The sequence below is a fragment of the Hemiscyllium ocellatum genome, chromosome 45 (assembly GCF_020745735.1).
Source record: "Hemiscyllium ocellatum isolate sHemOce1 chromosome 45, sHemOce1.pat.X.cur, whole genome shotgun sequence".
In the NCBI taxonomy this organism is placed as follows: domain Eukaryota; kingdom Metazoa; phylum Chordata; class Chondrichthyes; order Orectolobiformes; family Hemiscylliidae; genus Hemiscyllium; species Hemiscyllium ocellatum.
Genome location: NC_083445.1, coordinates 6,760,676 through 6,784,841, shown reverse-complemented (window position 1 = coordinate 6,784,841; position 24,166 = coordinate 6,760,676). Strand labels below are relative to the sequence as shown.

Below are 24,166 nucleotides of genomic sequence, written 5' to 3'. Positions count from 1 at the left end.
GTCTGTAATTACCAGGGTTGTCTCTACTACCCTTTCTGAACAAGGGAACCACATTTACTATCCTCCAGTCCTCAGGCACTATTCCTGTAGACAATGATGATTTGAAGATTAATGCCAAAGGCTTGGTAATCTATTCCCTTGCTTCCCAGAGGATCCGAGGATAGATCCCATCCGGCCCAGGGGATTTGTCTATTTTCACACTCTGCAGTGTTTCTAATACCTCTTCCTTGTGAACCTCAATCTCTTCTAGTCTAGATGCAAGTATCTCCGTATCTTTCTCGCCAACATTTTCATTTTCTATAATGAACACTGTCGAAAAATATTTATTTAGTGCTTCGCCTATCTCCTCTGACTCCACACACAGCTTCCCACCTACTATCCTTGATTGGCCCTAATTTAACTCTCGTCATTCTTTTATTCCTGACATACCTATGGAAAGCCTTAGAGTTAACCCTGATCCTATCCACCAACAACGTCTCATGTCTCCTCCTGGCTCTTCTGAGCTCTCTTTTTAGGTCTTTCCTGACTTCCTTATAACCCTCAAGTGCCCTAACTGAGTTTTCACATTTTGTCCTAACATAAGCCGCCTTCTTCTTCTTGACCAGGGATTCCACTTCCTTAGTAAATCACGGCTCACGTGTTCTATATATTCCTTCCTGCCTGACAGGTACATACTTATCTAGGACACATAGGAGCTTTTCCTTGAATAAGTTCCACATTTTTAATGTGCTCATCCCCTGCAGTTTCCTTCCCCATTCTACGCTTCCTAAATCTTTCCTAATTGCATCGTAATTTCCCTTCCCCCAGCTGTAACCCTTGCTCGGTGGAGTACACCTATCCCTTTCCATCACTAAAGTAAACCTGACAGAATTGTGATCGCTGTCTCCAAAGTGCTCACCTACTTCCAAATCTAATACCTGGCCAGGCTCGTTACCCAGTACTAAATCTAAAGTGGCTTCGCCCCTTGTAGGCCTGTGTACATACTATGTCAGGAAGCCCTCCTGCACACACTGGACAAAAACTGACCCATCTATAGTACCCGTACTGTAGTGATCCCAATCAATATTTGGATAGTTGAAGTCCCCCATGACAACTACCCTGCCTTTCTCACTCCTATCGAGAATCATCTTTGCTATCCTTTCCTCTACATCTCTGGGACTATTTGGAGGCTTATAGAAAACTCCCAGCATGGTGAACCTCTCCTTTCCTGTTTCTAACCTCAGCCCATACTACCTCAGTTAACGAGTCCCTGAACATCCTTTCTACAACTGTAATATTGTCCCTGATCAACAATGCCACACCTCCCCCTCTTTTACCATCTTCTCTGTTCTTACTGAAACATCTGAATCCCAGAATCTGCAACAGCCATTCCTGTCCCTGCTCTATCCGTGTCTCTGTAATGGCCACAACATTGAAGTCCCAGGTACCAACCCATGCTGCCAGTTCACCCACTTTATTTTGGATGCTCCTCGCATTGAAGTACACACACTTCAAACCAGGTTCTCGCTTGCCAGTGTCAGATACTTGATTTTGGAACTCCCTACTCTCATCCTTTTCTGTATCCGTCTGGCAATTTTGTTTCCCATCCCCCTGCTGTATTAATTTAATCCACCTTAATAGCTTTAGTGAATTCCCCCCCACCCCAGGATATTGGTACCCCTCTGGTTTAGATGAAGACCATCCTGCTTGTAGAGGTCCCACCTACCCCAGAAAGAGCTCCAATTATGCAAAAACCCGAAACCCTCCCTCTTGCACCATCCCTGTAGCCACGTGTTCAACTCCTTTCTCTCCCTATTCCTCACCTCACTAGCACGTGGCACAGGCAGCAAATCAGAGAAAACAACTCTGTTTGTGCTAGCTCTAAACTTCCATCCTAGCTCCCTGAATGTCTGCCTCAAGTCTCCATTTCTCTTCCGATCTATGTCATTGGTGCCAATGTGGACCACGACTTGGGGCTGCTCTCCCTCCCCCCGAAGGATCCCAAAACACAATCAGAGATATCACGGACCCTGGCACCCGGGAGGTAACACACCAACCGTGAGTCTCTCTCGTCCCCACAGAACCTCCTATCTGTCCCCCTAACTATGGAGTCCCCAATGACTACTGCTCTGCTCCTCTTCCCCCTTCCCTTCTGAGCAGCAGGTGCCCCACTGCTTTCCCCTGGTAAGTCATTCCCCCCCCCCCCTACAGGATCCAAAACGGTACACTTATTGTTGAGGGAAATGGCCACAGGGGATCCCTGCACTGCCTGCCAGTTCCCTTTCTGTCTCCTAACTGTCACCCATCTGTCTTTTTCTTTAACCTGGGGAGTGACTACCTCTCTGTAAGTCCTGTCAATAACCCCCTCTGCCTCCCGAATGATCCGAGGTTCATCCAACTCCAGCTCCAGTTCCCCAATGCGGTTTTCGAGGAGCTGGTGTTGGGTGCACTTCCCACAAATGTAGTCAGCAGCGACACTAGTGGTGACCCTTACTTCCCAAATTCTGCAGGAGGAACATTCCACTGCCCCGCACTCCATTCCCACTATTCCAACTCCCAAAGTGACGACTAAAAAAAAAAGGATTGGAAACAAAGTTACCTTACCTTGTCAATCTGGCTCCCACAAATATTTTTTGTGGGTTAGACGAGGAGGATGGGTGGGAGACATGACCTGAGTAGTGTCTCGGGTAACGCTACCACGCCAATATAAACTGTTCTACTTACCCTTCCCAGAAGTCCTTTGCTCGCTCCTCCCTTGCTGACCTGAAGCCAAGAAGTTTAAATATACTGACTGGCCTTCCTGACAATCACCTCGCACCAACGTCACCCTCCTCCCGGCTCCCACCTCTTGTTGCTCTGAAGTGGCTAATCTTTCTCATGGACTCAGCTCCACTTACCCACCCTCTCACCATAAATCTTAATTCCTTTACTGTTCAAAAATCTATCTCTGCCTTAAAAACACTCAACGAGCTAGCCTCAACTGCTTTACTGGGCAGGGAATTCCACAGATTCACAACCCTTTGGGTGAAGCAGTTCCTCCTCAACTCAGTCCTAAACCTGCTCCCCCCTCTTATTTTAAGGCTATGCCCTCTAGTTCTAGTTTCACCCCACAGTGGAAACAACCTCCATCTTATCTGTTCCCTTCCTAATTTTATATGTTTCTATAAAATGCCTCCTTATTCTTCTAAATTCCAATGAGTACAGTCCCAGACTCCTCAATCTCTCATCATAAGATAATCCTCTCAATTCCAGAATGAATCTCAGGAACCTCCCCTGCACCCCCTCCAGTGCCAATATATCTTTTGTCAAATAAGGAAACCAAAAATGTAAACAGACTCCAAGGGTGGTTTCACCAGCACCCAATGTAACTGTAGCATAACCTCCCTGTTTTTAAACTCCACCTCTCTAGCAATGAAGGACAATATTCCATTTGCCTTTTTAATTCCCTGCTGCACCTGCAAACCAACTTTTTGTGATTCATGCACAAGGAACCCAGGTCCCTCTACACCGCAGTGTGCTGCAGTTTTTCACCATTTAAATAATAGCCCATTTTGCTGTTATTCCTGTCAAAATTGATGGCCTCACATTTACCAGCATTGTACTCTACCTGCTAGACCCTTGCCAACTCCTTAACCTATCTATATCTCTCTGCAGACTTTCAGTGTCCTCTGCACACATTGCTCTAATATTCATTTTAGTGTCATCTGCAAAGTTTGACACAATACCCTTGGTCCCCAATTCTAAATCATCTTTATAAATTCTAAACAAATGTAGTCCCAGCACTGATCCCTGAGGCACACCACTAGCCACTGAGGGCCAACTAGGCATCCATTGATCCCCGCTCTTTATTTTCTGTTAGTTGACCAATCCTCTATCCATGCTAAGACTACACCTGTAATATGTGAACCTTTATCTTATGCAGCAGCCTTTTGTGTAGCTCCTTGTTGAATGCCTTCTGGAAATCCAGATATACCACATCTACTAGGTCCCCATTCTCCACTGCATTTACAATGTCCTCAAAGAATTCCAGTAAATTGATTAAACACAACCTCCCTCTCATAACCCATACTGCGTCTGTCCCATGGGACAATTTATATCCAGCTGCCTTGCTATTTCTTCCTTGATTATAAGTTCAAGCATTTTCACCACTACAGAAGTGAAGCTAACAGTCTTATAGTTACCTGCTTTCTGGCTTCCTCCTTTTTTTAAACAGAGGCATCCCATTTACTGTTTTCCAATCTGCTAGAACCGCCCCACAGTCCACCAAATTTTGACAAATTGCCATAAACATATTTGCTACTTATCCCACCATCTCTTTTCGTAGCCTGGGATGCTTTCCATCAGGGTCAAGAGAACTGTCTACCTTTAGCCCCATTAATTTTCCCAACACTTCCACTTCTGTGATAACGATAGCTTCTAGGTCCTCATCTGCCATCAACTATTGGCACGTTATTTGTGTCTTCCAAAACCGACACAAAATCCCAGTTCAATACCTTGGCCATTTCCTCATTTCCCATTATTAAATCTGTCTCCTCATCCCGTAAAGGACTAATGTTTACCTTAGTCACTCTTTGTCATTTTATATATTTGTAGAACTTTTGCTGTGTTTTTATATTCTAAGCTGATTCACTCCCATTATTCAGCTTACTTTGCTTCATAGTGTTTTTCATGACTTTCTGTTGATTTTAAAAGATTTTCCAATCCCCTAGCTTCCCACTAATCTTTGCCACTTTGTGTGAATTTTGTTTTCAATTTGATACTCTTTTTCTATTTAGTTATCCATGACTGATTATCCCTTTTCCTACAGTCCTTCCTTCTCACTGGTATATACTTTTGCTGAGCACCGTGAAAAGTTGCTTTGCAAGTCTTCCATTGCTCCTCAATTTTCCCCTACTGTTCTCAGTCTACCTTAGCCAGCTCCTCCCTTATCCCACTGCAGTCTCCTTTGTTTAAACAGGAAACGCTGGTATTGGATTTTACCTTCTCACCTTCCATCTGTATTTTAAACCACACTGTGATTGGTCCTTCTGAGAGGATCCCAAACTATAAGGTGATCAATTATTCCTTTCTCATTACACAGGACCAGATCTAACGTAGCTTGCTCCATTGTAGGTTCCATTACATACTGTTTGAGGAAACTATTACGAATACATTCTTTGAACACCTCCTTGAGGCTGCTTTGACCAACTTTGTTTGACCAATCAAAATATAGATTAGAATCCACTGTGATAATTGCCAAACTATTTCCACATGTATCAGTTATTTCTTTGCTGGTTGCCTGTCTCACCGTGATGTTGTTATTTGGTGGCCTTTGGATTACACCTGTCAGTAACTTTTTCTGTTTACCATTTCTAATCTCCACTCACATTGATTCAACCTTTTTCTCTGTGGAACTTATATCATCTCTCACTGCTGGGCTTGATGTCATCCTTAAATATGAAGGGGCTTTATGCTTCCTTCAGAGGATTGGGAATCTTTGAGCAAGTGGAGAACTTTGGCGATTGAGCACACGCAAGGTAACGTTAGGATTGAGGGTCATTGGATTTTTAAATGTGAAGGGGTATAAGGTGAAGGGAAGTGTGGAATAATGGAAGACCAGACTCAAAAGGCTGTGAAATCCTAAATGACTGACACTGTGTTTCACTTGGACTTTGAACCTCTTCAATTATAATGGAAAACCGAGGGAATCTCTACCATACACATTGTTGTACTTAACAATTCAAGTTTCAAAGAAAATTGTTTATCTGTAATTCATACAAAAGCTCCCACCCTGTAGGAGTTCTTGTGGCACACTGGTAGTGTTCCTACCTCTAAGCCAGCAGGTATGTGTTCAGTCCCATCTGCTACAGAGGTGCATAGTAGAATCCTTGAGCAGGTTAATTTGTAAACATAAGAAAAAGCCCTTGCTGTTACACTCCCTAGCCGAACCACACCGCCCCCCCCCCCCCCCCCCGCCACTCCCATTTATCGCTTCCAGCCTCATTCCTGATGAAGGGCTCCAACCCAAAACATTGATTTTCCTGCTCCTCGGATGCTGCCTGACTTTTCCAGCAACACGTTCTCGACATTTGGGTGGCACGGTGGCTCAGTGGCTAGCACTGCTACCTCGCAGCGCTAGGGTCCCAGGTTTGATTCTAGCCTGGGGGGGACCCTCTGTGTGGAGTTTGCACGTTCTCCCCGTGTCTGTGTGAATTTGCTCTGGTTTCCTCCCACAGTCCAAAGATGTGCAAGTCAGGAGAATTGGCCATGCTAAATTGTCCATAGATGTTTGGCACATTAGTCAGAGGGGGGTGGGTTACTCTTCAGAGGGTTGGTGTGGACTTGTTGGGCCGAAGGGCCTGTTTCCACACTGTAGGGCATCTAATCTAATTATTATGTCTGGTCCACTTCTTAAAAGATGATTGCTCCTATTTCAGTGGTTATGTTTAACTCTCACGAATGTTGATTCTCTTTAGTATTTTCTACATGTTTCCTGTTTCAACCATTGCACCTTTACATTCTAGTACAACAGTACAGTTCCCAAACACAGAGGATATGCTGTAAAGATGGAATGATGTCAAATCCCATGGGATTTTCGTGTGACAGGAGAGCTAAGAAGATAACACTGAGTGAAGAGTGTAAAGCTGTTTTCCTAGATTGCTGTAACCGCATCCAAGCGTTTAAGGATCTACAGAGAAGAAGTCAATTGACTTTAGCAAGAAGTAAGTGTCAATAAATTTGGTGAGAGGTGTCCCAGAATCAACTGATATATCTTGTTTACCTTTGAAGTAATATGGGAGGTGAATGTTTTATTTTTCATGTTAAACTCGCTTCGTTTCGAACATTGGTCCACACTCTGTAAACAGAGTTAAAAATCACTCAACACCAGGTTATAGTCTATAGCACCAGCTTCCAATTAAACCTGTTGGACTATAACCTGGAGTTGTGTGAATTTTAGCTTTGTACACCCCAGTCCAACACCGGTGACTCCAAATCATGACCGTGAAACAAAAAATCTTTCCAGGCAGAGGAGGGATGGAGCGGTGGAGCTTTTTCATGTGTGCTGGCCCACTGCTCCATTGACGCCGATGGACCTCAATGTGAAGTGGTACAAGTACCAGTGGAATATGCTACAGCACTACCACCCCAGAGGGACCTACTATTCTTAGGATGCATAGAGATGGTTGAAAGGTAGTAACTAATCTAATAGTCAAGTAAAATATTTTGAAGATAAAGAGTAACAACCAACAAATGTTGAAGAATCATAGATTCCCTACAGTATGGAAACAGGCCTTTCGGCCCAACATATCCACACCGACCCTCCAAAGACTAACCCACCCAGACTCATTCCCCTACCCTATTATCCTAAAGAGGGCATGCAGCTCCAGAAAAGTTAGTTGAGGACACCTGATATTATTTGGGAATGGTAGACATGATTTGGGAATCATGGGGTGAGTTATTCAATACAGAATTCCCAGGCCCTGTGCTGTTGGAAGCATTGTGTTTTCGCAGCCTGTCTAGCTAAATTGCTGATGAGTGGGGACTTTCAGGATAGTGATAGAAAGGGATTCAATATCTTACGCAGGCTGTTCTCAAAAGCTCCGGTACTGCCAGCTGACTACTTGTCGTACGACAGTGAACAACATTGTGGTTTCAATCTACTGTTCAGAATGGAAAATATAAATAGAAGGCCCAAGTCTGAGGCTGGACATTCAACCAAAGATTCTGGATCAGTGGTGCTGGAAGAGCACAGCAGTTCAGGCAGCATCCAACGAGCAGCGAAATTGACGTTTCTGGCAAAAGCCATTTTTACCTCATCCAACCAAATAGGCAGATTATGACTTTGTGCAAGTTTCGACCTTCCTGACCTACGTGGCAGTAACCTGGGGAGTTTACATTTTCAATGGACAACTTCCTTGTTACCCAGAGCTCCGTGGGTCGCTCTCTGAGCTAGAGTTGGAGACTTTGGGATAGATCCGCCCAACTTTACAGGACGGTTAGCCAGAAATGCAAGACCGGTTAAAACCTGGTCTAGTACCTGGTCTAATACCTGGGTAGCTCCACAACTGATGACTAGCAACCCTCTCAACCAGCTGGTTACACCCACAACATAACTAACCCCTAGGGCTATCCCTCCAGCCAACGATTCCCCGATCTGACCACTTCTCATCTACCTGCCTGTCCCAGCCTGCCCACTCACCAACCTATTCCACCCCGAGGCCATGCCTCCCTGATCCAACCTAATTGCTCTCCAACCACTTCCCAGCCCACCCAATCAACTAACCGTCATGTCCTGTGGCTACTGTCACAATCCCCCATGATCCACCTGGCCTCCCTCCCAAATAGTACTCACCGCTCTCTGAATCACCCTACTACCCCTCGACTCAGCTTCCACTCACTCACCCGACTGACTTACCTTCCTACTCCCACCTCATTTATCCACCCACCTACTCAATTTCTCCCTTGCTTGTCAATACTCTGGCCTACGCTTTCACCCCCACTCATCCATTTAGGAGGCTGGCTCTTTGCAGAATACGGTGACTTGTGCAAAAGGTATTCAGTGCACTGATGCTCTTTGATTGCCAACGTCCATGCAAGAAGGATGTTTCCCTTGGCTTGGGGATGTGACTGGGTTGGAGGGTGAAGTGATGGAGTGGGTTGGAACCTACAGCAAAGTAAACTGCACTCAGAGTAAGAGGTGGCTATTTAACACTGAGTTGAGAAGGAGTTTCTTCACTTGTAGGTTGTTGAAACCTTGGTAATCTTGACCCCAGGGGGCTGTGAAAGATGAATTATTCAGTGTGCTCAAGACAGAGATCGATAGATTTCTAGAAATTGAATGGTCTCCAGATTGTCTGTGAAAAATGTGTCAGTGTAGAAGGTCAGACGTGATGTGGTTGCATGGTGGAACAGGCCCGTAGGGGTAACTTGCTTACACGCAGCCCTATGTCCAATGGTTAAATATTCTGATATTATTGGAATATCCTTATTCTGAGAGACAATGAAACTGCATTAAAATCATTTATGTTTTGCTTAGGTGATGACGATGACTACTATTCTCCCTATGACGAGATAATAGCAAGAACTGATTTCCCAGAAACCTGGCTCTGGATACAGAGGACTCTGCCCACAAATGACCAAACAGGGTATTAATTATTTTTGTTCCATTTTAAGAAAGTGGCGTATTTGTGCTGTTTCTGTCTGGTTTAGTGCATAAAACTGTAATTTAAAGGGACTAGAACATTACAGCAGAGTACAGGCCCTTCGGCCCTCGAAGTTGCGCCTACCTGTGGAACCAATCAGAAGCTCATCTATCCTACACTGTTCCATTTTCATCCATATGTTTATCCAATGACCATTTAAATGCCCTTAAATTTGACAAGTCCACTACTGTAGCATTCCACACCTCTACTACTCTATGAATAAAGAAACTACCTCCGACATCTGTCCTGTATCTATCATCCCTTAATTTAAAGCTATGTCCTCTCACGCTAGCCATCTCCCTCTGAAGAAAAAGGCTCTCACTGACCACTCTATCTAACCCTCTGATTACCTTGTATATCTTAATTAAGTTACCTCTCAACCTTCTTCTCTCTAACAAAAACAACCTCATGTCCCTCAGCCTTTCCTCATAAGACCTTCCCTCCATACTAGGCAACATCATCGTAAATCTTCTCTGAATGCTTTCCAAAGCTTCCACATCTTTCCTATAATGCGGTGACCAGAACTGTACACAATACTCCAAGTGCGGCCGCACCAGAGTTTTATACAGCTGCAGCATGACCTCTTGGCTTTGAAACTCAATCCCTCTACCAATAAAAGCTAACTCACCGTATGCCTTAACACCCCTTTAAACCTGGGTGGCAACTTTCAGAGATCGATGCACATGGACACTGAGACTTCTCTGCTCTTCTATACTACCAAGATTCTTACCATTAGCCCAGTAATCTGCATTCCTGTTACTCCTTCCAAAGTGAATCACCTCACACTTTTCCACATTAAACTCCATTTGCCACCTTTCAGCCTAGCTCTGCAGATTACCCTTGTCCCTCTGTAACCTGCAACATCCTTCAGCACTATCCACAATTCTAACGATCTAAGTATCATCTGTACATTTACTAACCAATCCTTCTTCGCCTTCATCTAGGTCATTTATAAAAATGACAAACAGCAGTGGCCCCAAAACAGATCCTTGTGGTACCTACTAGTAACTGAATTCCAGGATGAACGATTTCCCTCAGTCTTCTTTCAGCTAGCCAATTTCTGGTCCAAACTGATAAATCGCCCTCAATCCCATGCATCCGTATTTTGTGCAATAGCCCACCATGTGGAACCTTAGCAAACATCTTATTGAAATCCATATACACCACATCAACTGCTTTACCCTCGTCCACCTGTTTGGTCACCATCTCAAAGAATGGAATAAGGTTTGTGAAGCATGACCTATCCTTCCCAAAATTGTGTTGACTATCCTTAATCAACTTATACCTGACTAGATGACTATAAATCCTTTCTCTTATAACCTTTGCCAATACTTAACCTACAACTGAAGTAAGGCTCATTGGTCTATAATTGCCAGGGTTGTCTCTATTCCCCTTCTTGAACAAGTGTACGACATTTGCGATCTTTCACTCTTCTGGCACTATTCCTGCAGACAATGCTGACATAAAGATCAAAGCCAAAGGCTCTGAAAATCTCCTCCCTGGCTTCCCCAAGAATCTTTGGATAAATCCCATCTGGCTCAGGGGACTTATCTATTTTCACACTCTCCAGAATTGCTAGCACCTCCTCCTTGTGAACCTCAGTCCCGTCTTGTCTCAGTATTCTCCTCGACAACATTGTCTTTTTCAGAGTCATACAGCATGGATGCGGTCACAAACTATATCTCTCTGAACCTTTCTTATTCATGGACCTGTCCAGATGTGTTTGAACTGTATCTGCACTTACCTTTGGCAGCGCATTCCACATGTACAGAACTCTCTGTGTGAAAAGGCTGTCCCTTAAGTCCCTTTTAAATCTTTCTCCCTTCACCTTAAACTTATGCCCTCTAGTTTTGAACTCCCCCACCCTGGGGAAAAGACCTTTGCTTTTCACTTAATCTATGTCCCTCATGATTTTATAAAACTGTATAAAGTCACCTTGCAACTTCCTATTCTCCAGCCTATCCAGCTTTTCCTAATATCTCAAACCCTTGCTAAAGTGGTTGATGTGGTGTATATGGATTTCAGTAAGATGTTTGCTAAGGTTCCACATGGTGGGCTATTGCACAAAAACGGACGCATGGGATTGAGGGCGATTTATCAGTTTGGACCAGAAATTGGCTAGCTGAAAGAAGACTGAGGGAAATCGTTCATCCTGGAATTCAGTTACTAGTAGGTACCACAAGGATCTGTTTTGGGGCCACTGCTGTTTGTCATTTTCATAAATGACCTAGATGAGGGCGAAGAAGGATGGGTTAGTAAATGTGCAGATGATACTTAGACATTATGCAACATCTTTGTAGATCTTTCCTGAACCTTTTTGCATTTTAATAATATTCTGCCTTGAGCAAGGTGACCAGAACTGTGCACAGTACTCCAAAAGTGGCCTCACCAAAGTCCTGGACTCTATTACCCTGGTGATGGAGTACAAGAATAAAAGTCCTCTAGCACTTGGTTGCTCAAGTAATTCCCCAGTGGTTCTATGTCCAAATAAACGTTTTGTGATGGACTGTCATGGAGAGCATCTGAAGGTCAATGTTTGCAATTAAGGAAACAGGCAGCAGCTAATTTGTCCACAGCACGCTCCCACAAATAATATAGTATGGTAATGATAAAGCAAAATACTGCAGATACCAGAAATACTCCTCAGGCAACAGCTGTAGAGAGACAATCAGTGTTTATGTTCCAGATCTGTGACCTTTCAGCAGAATTGAGAAATGTTAAGATACAAAGCCATCAGACATAGGAGCAGAATTGGGCCATTTGACCCTTTCAATCTGCTCCATTGTCTGTTCATGGTTGATGTATTTCACAAATCTATTCTCCTGCTTTCTCTCCATAACAGCCCCTTACTAATCAAGAACCTATTTACCTCTGTCTTAAATACCCTCAATGACTTGGATTCCACAGCCCTCTGCAGCAATGAGTTGCACAGATACACCACCCTGTGTTTCAGAAATGTATAATGTTATGTAGGTGTAAAGGGTGCTGAACCTTTAAGAGAGTTAAAAGCTAGCAGAACTACCTGACACAGCACCAAGTATTCTAAACAAGGTAACAATGTAACAACTGGTTGAACAACTAGTTTAGCTAGGCTGCCTAGAGACAAAAAGAACAAATTTGAATTCGGCCAATCAGTTTAAATTATACCATAAAATACCAACCTCCAATTAAGTTGAAATTTAGTATTTTGACAAAATTAACACCAATGAAATAATTCGATGCTTTGAGGTATAAAACCAGAAACAAATTGAACAGTTAGAAGAGTACTGCCAAGCCACTAGCATCTGCAGATTTCCCAGAAAAATAGCTCTCTTAAAGGTACCTTTATTGAGTAGTGACCTGTGAAATAGAAATCCCTAAGGAGAAGAAAATCTACAGAGGAAGATACCAAGAGAAGATTGGACAGCTGTCTGGTTTTGAAATTGTGTAAATAATAACTGGGGGCTTTATTGGACTAGTATTATAGAAGGCAAAATAAATGATAGGTTAGAGGAAGGAGTTGTAAATAGTTGTGAGTTAATCATTCTGTTTTATACTTTAAGAAATAAAAGTGTTACTTTTTACTATAGCTAGTTCTTGGCCTCTCGAATTTTCACAGATTACCACATGGGAAAAATGTTTTCTGTGTTGCTGGTTTAAATTACTAGGGTGGTATTGGGTTATACCAGTTTGGGGGCTCGTCTGGGATTTGAATCCAGGACCTCTCGCACCCAAATTGAGAATCATTCCCCTATGTTTAAAATGAAAGGGAGAGATGAACAGCAAAAGAGAAACCAAGGCCTTTGTCAAATGGAATGCAGAGCAGATTAAATGACAAAAAGATTTTGCATATGAGAAGCCAAAGGGATAAACAAAGGAACAAATGCTGTGATGAGAGGAAGTGTGAATAGCACGTTAGCTGTTCTCCACGTGCAAATTATAAAGAAACCCAGAGAGAGAGGGGGAGAGAAAGTAAAGAAATAAAAAACAAGATAGGGGTAGAGATTGTGATTTGCAATAGTAGATCTCAATGGTGAGTTCAAACTGCTGCAAAGTTCCCATTTGAAAGATGGCGTCCTATTGCTTGAGTTTGTGCATTGTAACACAGTAGCAGGCCAAGGACAGAGAGGTCAGAGTGAAAGCAAAACAAAGAATTAAAGTAACATTTAACAGATAGCTCAAGATTACGTGTGCATACTGGGAGCAGTCACTCAGGCTGTGTTTGGTGTCCGCCGACTGGATAAGATCTCATTCTGATGAGCACATACTTATTGCTAAATTTTTAAAAAGTTGAATATTAAGCACTGCATTACTGGGGGCCAGGGAAAGTGAACTGTGTACAGGCCTCCCCCCCGCTATCTGAAAGTAGAGCATTCTTCTGAAACTATTCGTCAGCCGAAATGGCGAAAAGCGAAGAAGTATTTTTTTCTCAGAAGTGAAAATCCTCTTAGGATTTCTTCCAGAAAACAAGTACTAAGGTAAGTCTTTCGTTAAAACAAATTAGCCTTAAGTGAACATTCGAAAAGTGGGGGATACCTGTATTTGCAGCTTTTTTGTCAGATTTCCAGCATGTGCAGTATTTTGTTTTAGAATCCCTACAGTGTGGAAACAGGCCCTTCGGCCCAACAAGTCCACTCTGACAAGTATCCCACCCAAGCCTATTACTACCACATACCTGAACACTACACAATTTAGCATGGCCAACCCACCCTAACCTGCACATCTCTGGACTGTGTGAGGAAACCTGCACAGAGCCGGGGAGAGTGTATAAACTCCACACAGTCGCCCGAGGCTGGAATCAAATCTGGCTCCCTGACATTGTGAGGCAGCAGTGCTAACCACTGAGCCACCATGCTGCCCCCTTTGCTTTCGTATGACCCGACCAGTATTTATGGGAGAAAGTAGGATGGCTCAAGTTTCATCTCCGGCTCTTGCATGGGAAGATGCCATAGGAAAGGGAAGAGTTGTTGGGTGTGGTTGAGGAATCGGCCACCCTGTTGTGCAGAGAAATGCTGAAAGGGGATCCAAGGGAAATCTCAGCATCATGTTGGAAATGGCCAAATGGTCTTCCTTCGTAGGTAGAAGGTGAACAAAGATTAGCAAACCTCAGAATAATGACTATTGATGTATCTAGTCCAATATTTGACTTCATAGACAAGCGCAGGGTTGACATAACCAAAAGCCAAGGTAGTAATGGTGCAGACCAAGAGATACTCAGTAGCAATATATTTTTATCTTTCATAACCAGAGTTGATTCAATTATTGTACCTGGTATCCTTAAGGATTCGATCACGACTTGGGAAATACAAGCTGTCAGTGTGTCTCCAACGAAGGGTGAGTTGTTTTTAATTTAGTGAAGAGTCATAGAGCCAGCTTTTCATGCCTGTATCTGTGCTGTAATGGAGGTGGGTGTTAAAAAGTTGCCCCTCAAGTCTTTTTAAAACGTTCTCCTCTCACCCTAAAAATGTGCCCCCAAGGTCTGAACTCACCAATGCTGGGGAAAAGACCTTTGCTATTCACTTTATTTGTGCCCCTGTACAACCTCAATGTGATGTCCTATCTTCTATACTCAATAGTCTAAGCAATGTGCTAAATGCATCCTTAACCACTCTCTCTACCTGTGATACAACTTTCAAAGAACTATGCACCTGAATCCCAAGGTCTCTGTGTTTGACAAGATTCCTGATGAAGGACTTTTGCCCGAAACGTTGAATTTCCTGTTCCTTGGATGCTGCCTGACTTGCTGCGCTTTAACCAGCAACACATTTTCACATTACCTCAGACCCAACCATTAACTGTCCCCTTGTTTGTTTAACCAAAATGCAAAACTTTTTATTCATCCAAATGAATCTTCATCCGCCACTCCACAGCCCATTGACCCAGTTGATCAAGATCTCTTTGTAATCTTAGATAACCTTCACCACTGTCAGCTATGCCAACAATTTTGCTGTCATCCACAAACTTACCAACCATGCCTCATAAATTCTCATCCAAATCGTTTGTATAAATGGCAAACAAAAGTGGATCTAGTATTCATCCCTGTGGAACACCGCTGGTCGCAGACCTTCAATCCGAAAAAAACCCCTCCACCACCACTATTTTCAAGCCAATTTTGTATCCAATTGGCAAGTTCACCCACTTGATCTAACTTTACTAATTAGTCTACCATGTGGAATTTTGTGAAAGGCTTTAATAAAGTCCATGTAGACAACATCTACCACTCCTCCCTCATTAATATTTTTGGTTACTTCCTCAAAACAATTGGCAAGCTCTCCCTGAACCATCCTTGCCTTCCTATTTACTCTTGTGTCATCTCCAAACCTGGCTGTTGTGCATTCACTTTTCCCATTAATACACGTTAACACTCGATTATCCTGAGCAAGTAGGTATGAGCAATGAGTATTGGTATAACCTGCACCACCAACATTCCATGGACACACCACCTACCTTGGATAAGTGATGAATCATGTGAAACCTGAATCCCAAGTGAGTTTAAAATTAAGGGGGTTCTTCCACAGAATAATCCAGAACCTTCTATCAGAAATCTTCATGTACTCTGCTGTTTACATTGTTTGTTCAAAACTCTTCCAATATAAACTAATTCCCATGTGCCATATCGGCCAGACTCTTTATTAAAAGAAACCACTTTCTGGCAAATGAAATAATTACCAGTTGATCGCAGGTGGCACGGTGGCACGGTGATTAGCACTGTTGCCTTACAGTGCCAGAGACCTGGGTTCAATTCGCGCCTCAGGCGACTGTCTGTGTGGAGTTTGCACATTCTCCCCATGTCTGTGTGCGTTTCCTTCTGTCATCCAAAAGAAAATGTGCAGGTTAGGTGAATTGACCATGCTACATTGCCTGTAGTGTTAGGTGTGGGGGGGGTGGGGGTCGGTGTGGACTGGTTGGGCCTGTTTTCACATTGTGAGTAATCTAATCAAAATAGTCAGTTGCTCATGAAATCCTTTTTAAGGAAGAGTTTTGAATTTCAAGAAAAAAATTAGTACTTTCACTTTCATGAGTTAAATGCTGCATTTTCAGTAAGATTACTGGGGTGATTCATGATGGGGCTCTGGCTTGGAAGGGTACATCGATTAGAAGTGTGCACCTGCATGTTAAGTGAGCTCTTATGCGTTTAAAACAAGATAAAATACTGCTTGCGATCTCCAAAGTAGTGATCTGAAATTATTTAAAATTCCAAAGTTCTTATGAACTGAAATAAAAAAAACAGACTTCATTTATCGCATGGAGAAATAAAATCTCATCTGCTCTTAAACTGATGTGATTGACAGGACTGGTATGGTTTAGAAATAAAATCGATTCTTTTAGCTTCAAGGATCTACATTCTTATATTGTGTGTCACAGCTGACCATGTAAAGACATGCAGTTACATATGTTTGGTGATGATGACAGTAACTCCATTCAAAGGTAAACTTGATGACAGAAGCAATCATATTTATTAGAGACGGAATTTTTATTTTACCTTGACCGTTGGTGCTTTGGATGTAATTGTCTCTGTTTATGAAATGCGAAGCGAACACAGTTTTAAAATAAAGATTGTGCCACACTTTCTGACTTATAATAATGCCTTCCTCCAGGAATATGTGTTGCTGAACCTTATAAACTGGTAGTGCAGAAGGAATTTTTCATTGACCTTCGACTCCCATACTCTGTTGTTCGCAATGAACAAGTGGAAATTCGAGCAATCCTGTACAATTATGGTACAGAGGACATTAAGGTCAGTCCTGCAATGCATTCACCTCGCTATTATGGCCTTACTTGCCAATTTTACAGGGTGAGATTGATTTCATCTGATCACCGAACCTGTGCTTTGGGGGCAAGCCCAACAATTGTTACTCATCTCTAAGAGATGCTGGTGGAGTGCAAACAAAGAACAAAGAAAATTTACAGCCCAGGAACAGACCCTTCGGCCCTCCAAGTCTGTGCTGATCCAAATCCATTGTCTTAAGCTGTCGCCCAATTCCTCAGCATCTGTATCCCTCTGCTCCCCACCTACTCACGCATCTGTCCAGACTCACCTTAAATGAACTTACTGTGCCTGCCTCTATTACATCTGCTGGCAATGCGTTCCAGGCACCCACTACCCTCTGTGTAAAGTAAGTGCCACATGTGTCCCCCTTAAACTTTCACGCCTCACCTTGAAAGCATGACCTCTTGTTATTGAATCCTTCACCCTGGGAAAAAGCTTATCTCTATCTACCCTGTCTATACCCTTCCAGGATTTTGTAGACTTCAATCACACAAAACCAAGTTGCTTATCACTGAGAAGCCCATTCTTTTCCAAATATAAATAGGTTTTATCCCTCAGTACCTTGTCCAGCAATCTTCCCACTACTGACGTCAGGCTCACTGGTCTGTAGTTACCTGGAATATCCCTACTACCCTTGTACAGGAGGACAACATGAGCAACCTCCCAGTCCTCAGGCACCTCACCTGTATTTAGGGATGTTACAAAGATATCTGTCAGGACCCCAGCTATTTCCTCTCTTGTTCCCTCAGCAACCCGGGATCGATCCCATCCGGTCCCTCTCCTCAGTGAACACTGATGCAAACTAATCATTCAGAATCGCATCCATTTTCTCAGGTTTGACACACAACCTTCCTTCGTTATCCTTTAGTGGACCAATCCTTTCTCTAGTTACCCGCTTGCTTCTTATATAAGAATAAAAGACTTTGTGATTCTCCTTAATTCTGCTCGCTAAAGCTATTTCATGATCCCTTTTAGCCCACTTGATTCCTCATTTAGGACTGGTCCTACTCTTCCGATATTCTTCCAGGGCCTGTTCTGTTCCTAGCTGCCTAGACCTCATGTACGCTTCCCTTTTCCTCTTGGCTAGTCGTGCAATTTCTCCCGTCATCCACACTTCACAAATCTTGCCCTTCCTATCCTTTGCCTTCGACGGGACATGCCTATCCTGCACTATCTTCAACCTGTCTTTGAAAACCTCCCACATATCAAATGTGGACTTCCCTTCAAATAGCTGTCTCCAATCCACATTTCCCAGCTCCTGCCTAATTTTTTTATAATTGGCCTTGGCCCAGTTTAGTAAGCTTTCCTTAGGACCACTTTCATCTTTGTCTAAGAGTATTCTAAAACTTACAGAATTGTGGTCACTGTTCCCAAAGAAATCCCCCACTGCAACTTCTACCACTTGTCCTGTTTCGTTCTCCAGTACCAGGTCCAATATGGCTCCTTCCCTCGTTGGGCAATTAACATACTGCTCTGGAAAACTTTCCTGGATGCTTCATACAGATTCTACCCCATCCAGACCTCTGACGCCAAGTGTATCCCAGTCAATGTTGGGAAAATTAAAATCACCCATCATCAGCACCTTGTTGCCTCTTTTCATAATCTATTTACCTATTTGTTCTTCTACCTCACGTTCGCAGTTGGGAGGTCTGTAATACAGCCCCAACAATGTAACTGCACCCTTCTTATTTCTCAGCTCTACCCATAATGCTTCACTACTCAAGCCCTCCTTTAGCACAGCAATGATATCATCCCTGACCAGCAATACAACTCCTCTCCCCATTTTACTTCCCTCCCTGTCCTGTCTGAAGTGACTATATCCTGGAGCATTTAGTTACCAATCATGCCCTTCCTTCAACCAAGTCTCTGTGATTGCAATAGCATCATACTCCCAGCCACCAATCCAAGCCCTAAGTTCATCTGCCTTACACACTATACTCCTTGCATTAAAGCATATGCACTTCAGGCCGCCAGTTCTTTTGCATTCATCTGCTCTCTGCCTACTCTTCCCCTTGGTAATGCTCACTTCATGATTCTTATAGTCTCCAGTTTCCACCTCACTGTCTACTAGTCTTATCTTCTGGTTCCCAGCCCCCTGCCACATTAGTTTAAAACCTCCCCAACAGCAGTAGCAAAAACTCCCCCAAGGACATTAGTTCCAGTCTGGTTCAGGTGTAGACCGTCCAATTTGGAATAGTCCTACCTTCCCAGAACTGGTTCCAATGTCCAGAAAATCTGAACCCCCTCCCTCCTACACCATCCCTCTACCCTGGCTAGCACGTGGCACTGGTAGTAATCCCGAGATCACTACCTTTGAGGTCCTCCTTTTTAACTTCTCTCTTTGCTCACTGAATTCTGCTTTCAGGACCACATCTCGTTTTTTAATTATACCGTGGCTGCATATTGAATCACCTTGAACACAGCTCAGTGGCTGCCAAGGGCTGTTTAGAGTCAACCACTTTTCTAGGATTTGTAATCAAATAGGTCAGACCAGATCAGGAGTGTAGATAGAGTTAATGGTAGTTGTCTTTTCCCTAGGATGGGGGAATTTCAAGACAGGGGGTAGTATTTTTAAGTTGAGAGGAGAGAGACGTGAAAAAGACATGAGGGACAAAGTTTTTAAAGAGAGGGTGATTTGCATGTGGAATGAACTTCCTGAGGAAGTGGTGGAGGTGGGTATAATTGCAACATGTAAAAGACATTTGGATAAAGACCTGAATAGTAAAGGTTTAGAGGAATATGGGCCAGGAGCTGGAAGCTGGGACTAGTTTTGTTTAGGATCATGGACTGGTTGGATTGAAGGGTCCGTTTACATGCTGTATGACCCTGTGACTCCATGATAGTCTGGTTGATTTACAGTCCGCAATACTGAAAACAGCTTTTCATTCCAGATTTATTAAATGAATTGAATAGAAATTATCTGGCTGCCAGGTTTATATATCACTGGATCAGTGACCGAAGCCTCTCACTTTCTATATCAGGACCATAAATACAGTCCTGAAAAGAACTTAAAAGAATATACAATGACAGAACTTTATCATCTTTTACTCATCAGAACCAAAGCAGAAGCGATAGATTTGAGAATAGGGACATCAGTATAGGCAGCATGAGAATTGGGTGCTTTTTGGTCGGGAGAATGCTGGAGATCAGAGTTGAGAGTGTGGTGCTGAAAAAGCACCGCAGCATCTGAGGAGCTTGAAGGGTTTAAGCCCGAAACGTCGGCTCTCCTGCTCCTCGGATGCTGCCTGACTTGCTAAGCATTTCCAGCACCACTCTCTTGACTGCTGTTTGATTGGGCCATCATTGGCCTAGAGATCCCATTAACTATCCATCTGTGTTCTCAGAGCAGATAGTAGGCCCTGATTGGTCAGAATGCTTGGTCTCAGACTGAAGATTGACAGTTAACTGCTTCTGCTGGTAACTCCATACCCATAATGACTCAATCAATTCGCACTCTTTTTCATGCTGCATAGATTGGTGCTCCCGTCTTGAACTCTGTTTCTTGCATTCAAATTCTGATCAGTATGAGACAAAAAAATGCTAACTTTGTGCCTCCTTTTAACAAAGTGTAAAGAACATAAATTCCAAGCTGTTGTACTTATAATGAAAACCAGCCCAAAATTATATCAGTATTTAAACACATAAAATTCTTTAAAAAAGGAATACTCAAAGAACTGTGGATGTTGGAAATCTGAAAAAAAAATTGCTGGAGAAACTCAAACTCAATATCTGTGGAGGAGAAACAGAGTTAATATTTAGTTTCCCTTTTGGGATCCTTCTTCAGAATCCAGATTATTTTATGGCGCAGAAGGTTTTTTTTTAATGGGATGGAAGCAAAGAGTTGTTTCCCCTTATGGGGCAGTCTGGGACTAGAGGGTATAGAGGGTATATATTTCATCATAAATGGTCGAGCATTTAAGGCAGAAGTGAGGAGGTGTTTGTTCCCTCAGGGAGTACTCAGTCAGTGGAATCCTTCATTGAGGGCTGCCAAGACTGGGATATTGAATATGTTAATGCAGCTATAGATTTTTAACCAATAAGGGAATCAAGAGTTATGGGACAAAGGTCAGAATGTAAAGTTGATGATTATCAGATCAGGTATGATTTCATTGAGTGGTGGATGGGCTGAATGGTCCTCTTCTTCTATTACACCTTATGGTCATTACTGACCCAGAATTTGCTATCTGGTGAGTTGTCTGATGACTGTAATATATGGAGGTCACGGAAGCTGGTGGAGAGGTATACGTGGAATTCACCGCAGGTTTGGAAACCGTTGTTTTGGCTGTAATTAATTAGATAGGCAGCTCCATTCTCCGAAGAATAGAGGAGGGATTTTGGTGTATGATGATACTGAGGATTGTGTTAAAGGTTGGTGACAGGTGGGAGAGCCCATTTTCACAGTCACAGCGTGAAGTTATTTGTGACTCCCATTAAAATTTTCAAGATCTGCAGAAGGGAATGTAATGTTTGGAATGAAACTGGAGCTGATTATGATTATAAATGTTAATTTTTAAGAGATGCTATATTTTAGCCAATGGTAACAAGTCTTCTGTAGCACTGATAACAAAATGATGCCACTGGTGACCATTATAGATTGTTCAGGATTTGGTTGAAAGTTTTCAATGAGAGAGGAAAATTATTGCTACTGCATCACTGATGTCCTTCCAGGTCCCGCATGTTAATTGCCTGCAGCTATTTTGAGTTGGTGACCCACATGCAGTTCAGAGGGTCCCCGTCCTTTTAGCAGGAGGTGAGGAGGAATCCCTTCTCTAGGAGGTTTGTGAGACTTTGGAACTCCTTGTCGCAGAGAGCTGTGGGGGTAGAGTCCCTGTTTAAGGCTGAGATAGATAGATTCTTGATCAATCAGGGACTCGACGGTTAGAGGACAAGAGCAAGGGAGTCAATGTGAGGAATGTTGGATGACCCATGATCCTATTACATGTTGGAACATCCACATGGAGGCTGAATGGCCTATTCCTGTTCCTATTTCTATGGTTTTATGGTCAGGAGGCCGCTGAGGCATGAAATTGGGGGCCATACATTCAATCCTAGTTTAATCATACAGGAAATATTGCCAGGGAGAATAGTTATCTCGAAAGCAGTTGCCAATCTGAATTGCTGTGCTGAAGTGAATTAGTTCAGTTCTAATTTCTAACATAAGACAGATTTATATTAATAAGTGGAGATTTATTTCATCACCTAATTGTATTTTGAATTCTAGGTGCGCGTGGAATTTCCATATAATGAAAAGTTCTGTAGTTCTGCAAAACCGTCACAGAGATTCAGGCAATATGTTGATATCCCTGCAAAAGGGTCAACAGCTATACCTTACATCATAGTTCCATTGGAAATTGGGCAAATCAATGTTGAAGTCAAAGCCTCAGTCTATGACAGACTTGTTACTGATGGTGTGAACAAACCCCTCCGTGTGCTGGTAAGTATGAAACCTCTGGATGTTGAGTGCATGCATGGCCAGACGAGTTGATATCCTTAGCAGTCTGTCTTTATCTGTCGAATTGATTGGATAGTGGACACTTGACATCACCATGTGCAACACACTGGCATTGGTTAGAAATCATTCCGAATTGATTGGAGACAAATGGGAAGTAGAAAATTAGGCAAGAAGGTATTCTGGGAACTTATTGGTCATGATCATTTCCTGGATATTTCACCGAGAGTTTAGGAAAATGTAGAATATGCCCATCTATATATAGGGGTGGGACTTATTTAGCATGAGTGATAATGACAGGGATGCTATTCAGGAGATAGCCTTGATCAGAATACATGCTCTAGGTACTTAATTAAACAATTCCATTCATCTTGGCATTATATATACCATTATATTTATTATAATTAACACGCTACTGCAATCTCTCAGGAAGTGGATTTGCGATTGTAACCTTTTGAAAAGAGAAAGGTATTTCTATCCTTTGGTGCGTTCTCAATCACCTCTTGCTTGCAGCTTTTGCTGTTTCGTCCCTCCATCAGCGAGGGACAGTTTCTCTTTATCTATTCTGCCCAGAGCCTTCATGAGTTTGAACACATCTATTCAACCCACTCTCAAACTTGGCTTTGAACACAGCTTCTTTCACTTCCTTACAATCCTGAAGTCCCCCATCCCTGAAATAATTCCAGTGAATCCTTTCGCTTTATAATAAACCAGCTCATCCTAGATTACACTTTTAGTTGGAATTCAAAACTTTGAAAACAGACTCTTCGGAACCCTAATCATTTAGATAGCGGACACTTGACATCGCCATGTGCAACACACTGGCATTGGTTAGAAATCATTACAAAATGACTGGGGACAAATGGGAAGTAGAAAATTAGGCAGGAAGATATTCTAGAATCTTGTCAATCATGATCATTTTCCAGGATTTTTCTCAGAGTTTAGGAAAATTCTGAAAACGTTCACCTAAATATAGGGGTGGATCATATTTAGCATGAATAATAATGAGAGTGGTGCAAGGAAATCTCAGGGGATTGCCTTGGTCAGAACATATTAAGCTTGGAAATCACAGCATCCTCATCAGAAGGTCTTAGACCGCAAACTCTTTGGAGCTACACAATTATACAGGTTATGCTTCAGCTAGAGTGAGCATTGGTGAGACACACCTGGACTACTGCATTGGTCCTCTTATTCAAATAGAGATATAAATTCATTGGAAATGATTCAGAGAAGGTGTACGAGATTTAGAATAGGCGGTAAAGTAACATGAAGAACTGAGGATACTGAAGATCTGAAACCAAAACAGAAATTGCTGGAGAAACTCAACAGGTGCATCTGTGGACTGAAAGCAGAACCAATGTTTCAAATCCAGTGACCCTCCTTTTGAACTGGGCTCAGACCCACTGAACTTCTCCAACAATTCCTGTTTTGGGAACAGAACAGGCAGGTTACCTTAAGAAAGGTTGGACAGATTAGGCTTGTGTCCACAGGAGTTTAGAAGACTGACAGGCAATTTGATTGAAGCATACATTGAGGGTCTTGTTGGGGTAAATTGTGGAAGGATGTTTATTCTTGAGGAACACTCCAGAACCAGGGTGTCGCTGTTTCAAAATAGGTCATTCATTTAGAATGAAGATGAGGAAAATAAACTCTTTCTCAGAGGATAAATGCGAAGTGCTGCATTTTGGGAAAGCAAATCTTAGCAGGACTTATACACTTAATGGGAAGGTCCTAGGGAGTGTTGCTGAACAAAGAGACCTTGGAGTGCAAGTTCATAGCTCCTTGAAAGTGGAGTCGCAGGTAGAC

The 24,166-nt window shown here is 42.8% G+C and overlaps 1 protein-coding gene across 1 annotated transcript in view; it reads left to right on the top strand.

Annotated features, from left to right (window-relative positions):
- Nucleotides 1–24,166, top strand: part of LOC132835853 (complement C3-like) — a 142,535-nt gene that overhangs the window by 56,222 nt on the left and 62,147 nt on the right. Inside the window, 5 exon segments of the mRNA XM_060854949.1 lie at nt 6,435–6,686; nt 8,996–9,104; nt 14,389–14,474; nt 16,739–16,878; nt 22,133–22,345. Coding sequence (XP_060710932.1) covers nt 6,435–6,686; nt 8,996–9,104; nt 14,389–14,474; nt 16,739–16,878; nt 22,133–22,345 — 800 coding nt within the window.